The 11,863-nt window shown below is 30.1% G+C and overlaps 1 protein-coding gene across 1 annotated transcript; it reads right to left on the bottom strand.

The window, feature by feature from the left end:
- Window positions 1–9,211: 9,211 nt before the first annotated feature.
- On the bottom strand, window positions 9,212–11,181 carry LOC120192618 (probable indole-3-pyruvate monooxygenase YUCCA4). The gene is made up of 4 exons (XM_039195369.1): window positions 10,546–11,181; window positions 10,219–10,467; window positions 10,007–10,129; window positions 9,212–9,463 (listed from the first exon to the last, which is right to left on the bottom strand). Exons 1-4 carry the CDS (start codon window positions 11,179–11,181, stop codon window positions 9,248–9,250), a joined length of 1,224 nt encoding a protein of 407 aa, XP_039051300.1. The 3' UTR covers window positions 9,212–9,247.
- Window positions 11,182–11,863: the final 682 nt, after the last annotated feature.

The raw sequence follows: 11,863 nt of genomic DNA, 5'->3' as shown, positions 1-11,863 counted from the left end.
TTCTGTAAAAGGCGTTTTAAAATATAAATTAACTTTTTGGAAATTTACTTTTTATTGTTTAGATGATTTTATACAAACTATTTTGTTTATTTTAGCTTTTGAAAACTATTTTCTAATTAATCAATTAGATTTTGACTTAGAAGTAAGGTAAACTTTTGAAAATTTTAAAATTCTAAATGCGAGTTATCATATAAAATATTTTATATTATTTTTTAATTATATTTTAGTTTATATATATATATTCTAGTTATATATTTTGTAATAAATATAATTATGATAATTATACATAAAATTTTAATTCTATCTGATTCAACACGATTAAGTACTAATTTATTTGAATAAAATTAAAGATTTGAATTCTAACAAAGATATAATTAATTTATGTAATATTTAATTTAAATAAATTGATTAATAAATCATATAGAAATGATTATAAAAAAACGTAAACTTTTACATTGATATTCCAATATGTAATTATTATATTATAAATTTTATCAAAAATCAATAAATATTTTAAAATTTAATATCAATATCTATATTAATAATTATAATTCATGATAAATGTTCATTTATATTACTATGGAAATAAGATAAATCACATAAAATACAAGAAAAATTGAGATATAATATGAAAATAATCATTAAAATACAATATAATGAAAATAATACAAATTTATGAATACATCAGAATTTATGTAAAATCAATAATGAAATTTCGACTATCAAGATGTTACTTGAGCATAATTAGGGATGGGCATGAGATCCGAACCCGATCCGACCGGGTTGAATTTTTTAAAAAAAAAACAGGGTCGGGTCTAGTCGGGTTTTTTTATGTGATGTTTGGGTCGGGTTGGTTTATGGTGAAAAATATCCAACCCGACCCGGAAAAAATATATAATTTTACCTTAAATATTTATGAATAATTACAATAATATCCCTCTATATATATTTTTTTTCAATTAAGTCACTGTTTTTATTGAATAAAAATAATTTTTTATTATTTCGGGTCTAGTTTTTAAGTTATATATCGGATCGGGTTCGGATTAGGTGAAAAATTATTTTGGTCAAGTCGGGTCTCAGGTGAATGACTCATTGTTCTCGGATCGGATCGGTAGACCAATAACCCGACCCATGTCCATCCCTAACTGCATAATTCGTTGAGCCTGGGAATTATATTTAAAGGCCCACAAATTTGTTTATGGCTTTAAAGAGTTTGGGCCACTTTTCACTAAAGGTCCAGCCCATTTATCTTGGATATAATGTGAAAATATCATAAAGATCACGAATTAATTCATTTAATCACAATAATTAAAAATAAATAAACGATTAATCATAGAATTTATTTACTTTTATGAGTAGAAATTAAATTTTTAATCATATAAATTAAGAGCTAGATAAATAACCACCGCGTCATATCTTATGATTAGTTATGGTAGAGATTTAGCTTAGCAATTGTGTTAAAGGTAGTTTTTATTTTATTTTATTTCATTTATTTAAAATTTTATAAGATTTATTTTATTTTACTTTTAAGACATTATATACAGAGACAAACGTATGATTTTATGTTAGAGGTGACTTCTAAAATTTTAGAAATGAACGAACTTATAAAATTATAGGGGGCGAAAACATATTTTCAATAAAAAAAATCCAAAATATATGGTAATTTTAAATTTTTAGGGGCGACTGCACCCACCCGCTCTCTTGGTCTATCCCTGATTATATACTATATTTTAATAATTTTATATAAATATAATTTTAATTATTATTCAACACAAATACAATTTTAATATATTTTAAACATTAAATATTATAGAAGAATAATTTTGATACACTGTATATTTAACTTTTATCTTTATGGGGTTAATTATAAATTTATAATATGATCTGTCCAAAGTGAGAAGTATATATATATATATATATATATATATATATATATATATATATATATATATGTATGTATGTATGTATATTATTTTCAACATCTGCATTAATAATAATTGCTTTCTCCCTTAGAATCTCGGGTGCACCTTAAATTTTTATATTTATATACTATAATTTATATAATCATTATTAAGGACGAGTATGAGATATGGAGTTAATTATAAATTTATAATATGATCTGTCCAAAGTGAGAAGTTATATATATATATATATATATATATATATATATATATATTATTTTCAACATCTGCATTAATCATAATTGCTTTCTCCCTTAGAATCTTGGGTGCACCTTAATTTTTTATATTTATATATAATCATTATTAAGGACGAGTATGAGATCTTAACTCGACAAATTTCAACCTAACTTAATTTAATTAGGTTAGATTTCTTTAAACAAGTTTAAGTTCAGGTTCAAGTCATAACTCATATAAGATTTTTTAATTTATAAATTAAGTTCGGGTTCAAGTTTATGGTGAAAATATATGATTTGATCTAACCCAAAAAAATAATATAATTATATCTTATATTTAAGAATAACTATAATAATATTCTCTCTATATTATTCTTTCAATTAAAAACATATTTTATCAAATCAAATCAAGAGCTTATATATATTTGTGTTGGGTTATATCTATTGTAAACTTCATCTTCTCATCAAGATCCAAAAGAAGAAGAAGAAGAGAAACTACTAAATCCAATAATTTCCAAACAGTAAACCAATTGTGTCCATTGCAGAGTCTGCATGAATGTAAATATGAGTTTATTAAAAAAAATAAGAGATTGGCATTGGAGGCACGTCATTGGCAAATTGGCATGCATGCCACAAACCATCAGTTTCTTTGATCAGTACATTTGCATGCCACGTCATGCCAACCTATACTTCTGCATAGATACGCCCCCTACATCCCACCCAATACCCCTGGCGAAGGCTTCCCACGCGCTTCCCTTTTGATTGAAACTCGCTTCCATCTTTAAAACCCATATTTGAAAAACCGCCTCCAATGGCATCCGCGTCCAAATAAGAAGGCGGCAAACAAGCAAAAAGTGGTGGAGCATGGTGGCGCGTGTGGTAAAAACAATGGAGAAGGTGAGTAAAATATAAGGTGGGAGCATGCATGCAAATGAATCTATCGAACAAAACTATCTGAGAGAGAGAGAGAGAGAGAGAGGTGTTAATTTGTTTGATAATGGAAGCATGCAAAATCTGCCTGCCACCTGACTGCAAAATTGTCAGTGTGAAGAAGAAGAGTGACGTAATGTCTGAGTAGCGTAACGCATGCAATGGAAGCGTGTGATAGGGATTTTCGAATTCAATGCTCCAAAAGCTTTTTAACTTTCCCCTTGGAATTATTTGCATTTATATAGAATTTTACTTCTTTCCTCTCATGGCGGCAGTAAAGTTTGCAATTACATCAGCAATGAGTAATGAACCAATCTTTCTTTATATTTGATGAAGTTTGGTGTTACAAACTAAAGGGATAATGAAGAGTAAAACCCCATATATGTATTGAGTTTTGCCTATAAAATTTCCCCTATATATGCACCAGCTAATTGGTAAAGCTCGATCGCTATTCAGATTCTTTTCCTCCATAACCAAATCACTGGTTGGATTCGCCACAAGCTTCAGTTGAATATCTTCTCCTTGTTCGCAAGAACCATTTCCGAAATGCTATTGTACTATTCTTCGCTCAAATCTGCCAATACACCTTTCATTCTACAACACTTCTCAACAATCTAAAATCACTATTCACAACCATCAAAATCTCAACTTATAAGGATTGCAAGTTATGTTAAAATTATCCAGCAGCAAACTAAGCTGAATCTCTAATCCTCTATTTAATGGGTATTTGTATTTTTAAAACGTCTATATAACTATACTTTGGCGAAATGTTTAATAGGGCACTTAATTTGATTATATATATATATATAAACGAAATTTGATTGCATTACATTGTCTGAAATACAAAGCGAGATTCATAATATAATAAATCGGCATAGAAAGTGATAAAGCATAGTGTGCTAGTCCATGCATGACCATATTCGTAGAACATCAAATGAAGTGGATATTAATGTGACCGTAGACAGAAAATAGCTCGCGAGCCTCCTATAGGTGCTAATGCAACACTGACAAATCTGAAGTCGTTGTCGTCAGGAGCCGAACCACATTCGCCGCATCATTCTCGATCTGAATATGTGAATAACCAAACTCTGCAATATAGACGTCGTGAATGATAGTTGTGGCTTCAATGAAATTAGGGACAGACAAACCGGCAATAGGAATGAACCGCACAGCAATAATCAAACTCTGGTGATCACTCGTAATAACGTCGATAATCGGAGTGTTTAATATAGTATCTGAATTATCATTTTGTACAGTATTATAACGTCTACAAAATTTCCATTGATTGACTTGATATTTACCAGCAATATTAATTCAAGTATAATTTAAGTATGACACTTAGTAATAATGTTAATTTAAATACAATACATTATATTTCATATATCATATTGTATACATTAACAAATAATAAATCTTAAATTTTAATTAAATTATCATAATAAAAACTTAAAATATATAATTTAATTTTATCAAATTTATCTTTAAAATTTTGATAATTACAATAATAATTTGACTTCTAATTAAATTATCTCTATAATAGAGGATAATTTTTAGGCTTAATATGAAAAAAAAAGTGTCCAAATTATACTATTTTTCTTAAAGTGGTGCCTAAATCTTTTTGGGGTCAATCTAAGTGTCTAACGTTATAAATATTACTACTTTAGGTGTCTTTGCCGTAACGACTATTAAAAAAATATCGTTAAGTGACATGTGTCACATTATTGTAATTTTGAAATTTTTTATTTAAAATAAAAACTTAAAAATATAAATTATTTTTAAAAACCCCAAACTTTTTGGAAATCTTAAAAAAACCAAAAACTTTGAAAACCTTCATTTTAATCCCTGAATCCGCTCCAGCCACCACCCTTTGTCATCACCAAACCTCGACCCGAGCTCACCTCCACCCGATGACCAATAACCCCACGAATAGCCACCAAAATAGGAGCCAATGAACAACGAATCATGTGACCCCCCCCGATGAAAATCAAAGTTGCAAATCGCGACCTCACGCGATCCCAACAGTCAATTGACGACAATGATGATGACATTTGACTAGGGGATGATAAGGATGGCATCGGCGGCGGCGGCCGTGGCTTACAAGGGAGATAAGGTTAGGGTTAGTGCTAAAGATTTGGGGCATTTTATAATTAAGAGAAATTAGGGTTTTATTTTTTAATTTGATGATATTTTTAATTCTTTTTTAGAAAATTAAAAATTTTAAAATTATTTGAAGGTGAAAGATGTCGCTTAACGAGTTTTTTTAATGGTTGTTACGGCTGAGGCATCTAAAATGGCAACATGTGTAATGTTAGGCACTTTGATTGACCAAAAAAAAATAGACACCATTTTAGAAAAAAATATATAATTCAAACACTTATTTTTATATTAAACCTAATTTTTATATACTTGTTATATATTTGTCCTTATCCATACAAGGTGCATTCAAATTATATGACCTAGGTAGAACCATGGATTATGTAATTAATGGACTACTGCATTATTTCACATAGGTTTGACACGATGGTTCTAAGTATCAGTTTGGTTTCAGTTTTGAAATTTAAAATTTTTTTATCTAATAAAATAAAATAAAATTTATTATTTTAAATCTAAATTCAGTATACTATATTCTTTTACCTTAATATCACAAGCCTAATGGTAGAATTAGATGTAAAATAAGTGATTGATGTGTTAGTGGTGAAATAGCAGAAGAACATACAACACATACATATATATGTTAGTTAAGGATTGTGAGCACCAGAGGCGGACCCAGAGCCTTCGTCAGGGGTTGCAAGAGCCAGGGGTGACACTTTTGAGGGTGTCACTTATGGAGGGGTTGCTTGGAATATCCCGGGCACCATGGAGGTCCACCCCTGGATGAGGGGTTGCCCGGGATACCCCGGGCTCCATGGAGGTTCGCCCCTGGTGAGCACCTGATACATGAAGGGTGGGAGAAGAAAGTATGATAATTTTTTCGAGAAAATAATAAATACGCGGATCATCTCATAAACCTAACATGTGATCAATTTGAAACATTAAAAACTTAAAGGAGTCTCTAATTCATCTGCTGAGTAGTAATGTATTGATGAATAGAAAACCTAGCTCGAATATTAATGTTGAAACCTTGAATCATATAATTAATTTTCCGAATTGTCGCAAGTATTTTAGTGACGATGATTCTATCTTTTATGAAGATAGAACGTCCGAGAAAATTAATTCATATATAAAGTTTAATTAATCAAAAAGCTATGCATGCTTTTAATTTCAACTAATTTTTATGATAGTAAAAAGCTATTTTCCTCCTTTACCATATAGTAAGAGGTATAATATCTCAACCACCCATCTAAACTAGATCAATCAAAAAGCTATGCATTTGCAAGGAAATATTTAAAAATAATAATTTAATTTTGATGATATCTTTTGATCAATTTAGTTTATTAGAAAAAGGAATATGTATAAAGCTCAAACAACCAAGTTGAACAACTACCATCTAATAATGAAAGGCACTATGAAAGGACCTAATGTGGTTATAGCAAGAAAGTCGGTCCATTCTCTTATGTAATTAACAACAACTCATTATTTAGGTTCTACTATATATTAATTAATATACTAATAGCTTTAACCACAAGTCTTCCAGCCCTTTGCTTTCTTCGCATGCTCTTGGACATGCAGTTTTGTTAATAATACCTGCTGCTATACCATTTTTTTACAATGTATACAGGTAGTTGGAATTTAGGGAAATTTAAAAAATATAGGATCAAATCTAACCTAGCCAAATTTTTATCTCTTAAGAATATCGTTTAGGTTTAGTCCAGAACATAAATAACAGTGGCATGCATGTTTTAATTTTTTTATTGAATTTGTGATAAATGTTAAAGTTATATATAAATACACGAATCAAACGACATCAATAGTGAATGATTGTTGATATCCCTTAAAGTTCGAGCATCATGAATGTCAAGGATCTGAATGTTCAATGCCAAATAGTTGAGAATTACTTTAAACAGATACTACCTAATATTTACTCCGGATTTATCAAATATAGTGATTAACGATAAGAAAAAAATAATTAAATCAACGATTTATGATTTATTCCTTCCTATTTAGACAAAAATCAACCTATAAAAAAGAGTGATCCTAGTTTATGTGTTCATCCCATCCTCATTTTGCTGCTCTCTTTTCTATTTACTTTTTATTTTTCTTGGAACTGTGCTTATTATAGGATCAGTTCACAGGTCGTGTCTATTCGAAGTTTTTGTCTTGAGGTCTTAAAATGTATATATAATTTAAAATTTATTTAAGATAATTTTCATAGAAAACTATTTGCCAAGATAATGAGTAACCTCAGATTTTGTCAATCCATGCTATTATACACATAATTTGAAAGGGTTGGAGATCTTCTACATGATTTGGGATATGATTAATTCATCCCTTGAAGATCATATGCCGGCTCACGCGATGACATTAAGTTAAATCATTAACACAATAATATTTTAATATCGTTTTGGAGTTAAAATAACCCCCCACTAAAGTATATGATAATAATTTTTCTTTTTTATCAAATAAAACTCAATTACTCAAAATATAAATAAGATTTGAGGAATATAAAACTTATTTTAATATAAAAAAGTTAACATTTATTGTATATACTATTTTTATATGGTTATTATTAGGCAAACTACGTCATCAGACACGAATTTATTGCAATTTTCTTATTTTGATCATTAAATTATTCTTCTTAATAAAAGTGTCACTAATATTATGTTTTAATCACTAAAAAAATACACGTAAATTGTTGATGAGGAGAGATAAAATAATATAAGAAATAAAAAAATCCACATAACATCATTATTGATGACGAAAATAAGAAAAAAAACCATAACGTTAATAACATTTTTTATCAAAAAAATCAATAACTGAAATAAGAAAATGATAATAAATTGGTGACTAAGAGTGCAATTTACCCTTATTAGTATGAGCTACACACTAATAGTCATAATATATTTGAATTAAAAGTAGAGTAAACCTAGAGAGAGCTCAGGTACGGTGAAATTTAAACTCGAGATCTTTAAATTTTCATGACATAGCACATTCAAATATATATATCTAATTTATTGTAATAATGATGATGTAAACCAAATTAATGTATATAAATGATTCATTGATTATAAGATTTTACTTTGTTGAATCTCATAATCATTAAAAGTTATAAAATGGTCCTTAATTATAGGGTGATATTTTGTTAAGTCATCGATTATTAAAAATTACAAAAGGGTCACACAACTATTTATATGTTCCAAATTTATTTTTTTTCTTTTAAAAATCGATGGTTGTTTGAGCTAGACGTTAACATACTGATTAAGATATGATAAAATTATATTTTAATGATGTCTATTGGCACAGTTATTGCTTTCAAACACTGACTCGACGACATAATATAAACGAAAAGTTGATCCACAAATACAACTCAAATGATTCTATGATCATATTTTATCATATCTTAGTCAATAGATTAACGTTTAGCTCATACAACCACTAATTTTTAACAAAAAATGACGAATATAGAATATATGAAAAGTTTGATGTCTATACTCAACAAAATAACACCCTATAATTAGATGATTATTTTATAACTTTTAATAATCAATGGACTCAATAAAATAACACTCTATAGTCGATGAATATATATATATATATATATATATATATATATATATATATATATATAACAATTTATATAGAAAAAGGAGAGAGAAATTTTATTCCAAATGAGTATTGAACCCAACCCACAAGGCCACAACCTAATGGAGGAAAATATACGTTAACTAAGAGCTTTTAAGAATTTTTAACCGTTTGCTCTAGAATTTATTAAAAATATGTATTATTAAAATTAATATTGAATAAATTAATATTTAATTTTTTTATCTAATACACATATCATCTTTGTTTTACGAGCTTCGTAAGAATCATGAGAGAAAAGAAGCATTTTTAGAAATAAAAGAGTACAATGAATTATACATATCTATCATCGTCCTAACCCATCATAAGAGGTAAAAAGGATGGATTGATATGCAAAACTCATTTGTAACAAAATTGGTACATTTACAATATTCTAAAAGGTCAAATGATACATATTTAGTACTTTTTTGCTATTTCCCACCCTTTTTTTCTTTATTTTTATTGGAATCATGTTTCTTTGAGCTGGATAACATGAGAATTACAACCCTCGTTGTTAATTACCCTCCATTGTTGAGCAATGTCTTTAGCAATTTTAACGGCGTCAGAAGCCGTTCCTAGGAGCCCTCTTCTTGTGAACCCAACTGTGTACAATCCCTCCTCTGCTTTCCATCCGTCAGGAAACGCCGTTTTTGGCATCCCATCTTTGTTGAATGATTCACATCCCTGTGTTTTCCAGCAAGGGCAAGGAACATATTAGATAAATTTTTAAATAATCATTGAATTTTTTAAAAGATTATAAAATGGTCACTAAAATTATCAATTTATTTTTATTAGTCTTACAAAATGATTCTTAAATTTATCAAAATTTATTATTTAATAACCATTTTGTAAGAAAAAATATTTTTACATAATTCAATAATCTTCTATATGCTTTATAGAAAAAGACCAATGAAGATTTTTCTAGGTTTCTTTTTCCTGGTTTAGGCTAATGAATCCTAAAAATCAACACAATATTTGATGATAGTTACACATCAAGAACTCCACAGAGAATTCAATTCCCCCAAACCTCTATTTAAATAAATATAAAATATAGTATATATTTTAAAAACGAAAAAAGAGCTTATGTTTTTTCCTTGCAGAGGGAGAAAAGAAGAGATTTGTTGGGTTGTGGGCAAAATACAAGTGTCCAGGGCAGAAAGTGATGTGTGATTCACAACAAGATAGAACTAAAAACTAAACTAATGTAACAACTCAGTGTCTGATTACCTTGAGCCAAGTAGGCACATTGCTTTTGTACCCGGTTGCCAAGATTATTGAATCAATCTCCTTTTCCTGTCCATCCACAAACTTGGCCCCATTCCTTGTTATCTCTTTCACACCTTCCACCACCTGAAATACCTAACAACATCAACCAAATACATATATATTTGAAAGAAAAAAAAACATGTGATTCGTTGAACATGGGAGAGTTTGTTTACCTTAATTTTCCCAGTTTTTATCAGTGACAAGGCACCGGCATCGAGCACCGGTGTCTTCCCGGTGATGTTCTTGAGCTCGATTGGACCGGTCTTAGGCCGTCGGAGACCAATTTGGTCGGTGTTGCCTAAGATGAAATTAGCTACCAGCAGCAGGAACTTGTCCACTAGCTTTAATGGGAACCATTTGAGAAGTGCCATTGCTATTCCAAATGTTGAGAAACCAAACATTTCCGTGGGTAATACATGCACCTGCAAGAACCGAACATAAAATGAGTAACAATATCTTTTAACAATGTTTTTTCAAACAAAATCAAATGAATTACTTACTGTGTTTCTTACAGCCATGTGAGGGATTGCATTGTATCGACAAAGGTCCAGGCTGACCTCCATGCCGGAGTTACCACATCCGATTACCAAAACCCTCTGGTTTTTGAACTCGGAACCAGACTTGTACGAGCTTGTATGGACGACAGAACCGTGGAACTTGTTCATCCCGGGAATGTCTGGTATTACAGGCTCGGCATTTTCACCAGTAGCGACGATCAGCCACCTCGAAATGTATCCGGAGTCTTGTGTTTGAACCCTCCAAAACCCCAAACCATGATCGTAATGGGCACTTCGCACGGCTTGGTTGAACCTCGGATGAATGGAGAAGTGTGAAGCGTAGGATTCCAAGTAAGAGACGAACTGGTACTTGGCCGGATACCTTGGGAAATCTTGAGGGAATCCGAGGAGAGGTAACTCGCAGAACTGTTTGGGGAGATGGAGTTTGAGACGATCATAAGTTCGGTGTTGCCATAGAGAAGCCAAGCAATCGCTTTTCTCAAGGATAAGTGAAGGGACGCCTTGTTGAGTTAAGCAAGCTGATGCTGCTAGACCCGAAGGTCCTGCCCCTACGATGATAGGTCCATGAACCCAAACGCAGTCTGTGTCATTGTGATGATGTTGCTGAGAAGAACCCATGTTTTTTCTTCTTCAAACAATCCCAAGAAAAAGAAAGGAAAGGGATAGTGAAAGAAAGCTTAAAAAGAAAGAAACAGAAGACCCTTTTTCCCTTTTCTGCTAAATCCCCTGATCTTTTCACTCTGTAAAGCTCTGTTTTCTTTTTCTTTTTGCTGAGGAAAATGTTACGAGGGTGAGGTGGGATATATAAAGGGAGACGAAGAGAGAACGTGCAGAGAATGAGTCAATGGGAAGAGAAAACCCAAGACTGGCGGATAGGGAATGGGCTTCCAATGCAACAAAAATCAAAATTTTTTATAGGGGCGAGTAAATATGGACGTTAGAAAGGGTTTCGGCCGAGAAGAAGAGACATGTACCTCAACTATACATTAGGGTGGTCATGCAATAAACTTAGACATAAAATGTAATCATGTTTATCATCGATAAAGATTTTGATTATTTGGTAAAATTTACTATTATTCTCTATTTATATTTATATATTATTTTTTGTAATATTAAATTTATCCTTTTAAAATTTAAAATTAGTTCATTTTAAATATTTAATTAGAAAAAATAACAAATAATAATATTTCTATTTCTATTTATTAAAGAAGTTAATAAGTAACAACATTTATTTATTTGATATTTAATAAATTATATATAATGTATAAATATGAAACTATATCACAACAATAACAATATT

The sequence above is a fragment of the Hibiscus syriacus genome, unplaced genomic scaffold (assembly GCF_006381635.1).
Source record: "Hibiscus syriacus cultivar Baekdansim isolate YM2019G1 unplaced genomic scaffold, ASM638163v2 tig00116976_pilon, whole genome shotgun sequence".
In the NCBI taxonomy this organism is placed as follows: domain Eukaryota; kingdom Viridiplantae; phylum Streptophyta; class Magnoliopsida; order Malvales; family Malvaceae; genus Hibiscus; species Hibiscus syriacus.
Note: the sequence above shows the minus strand (reverse complement) of the source record. Positions and strands in the feature narration are given on the sequence as shown.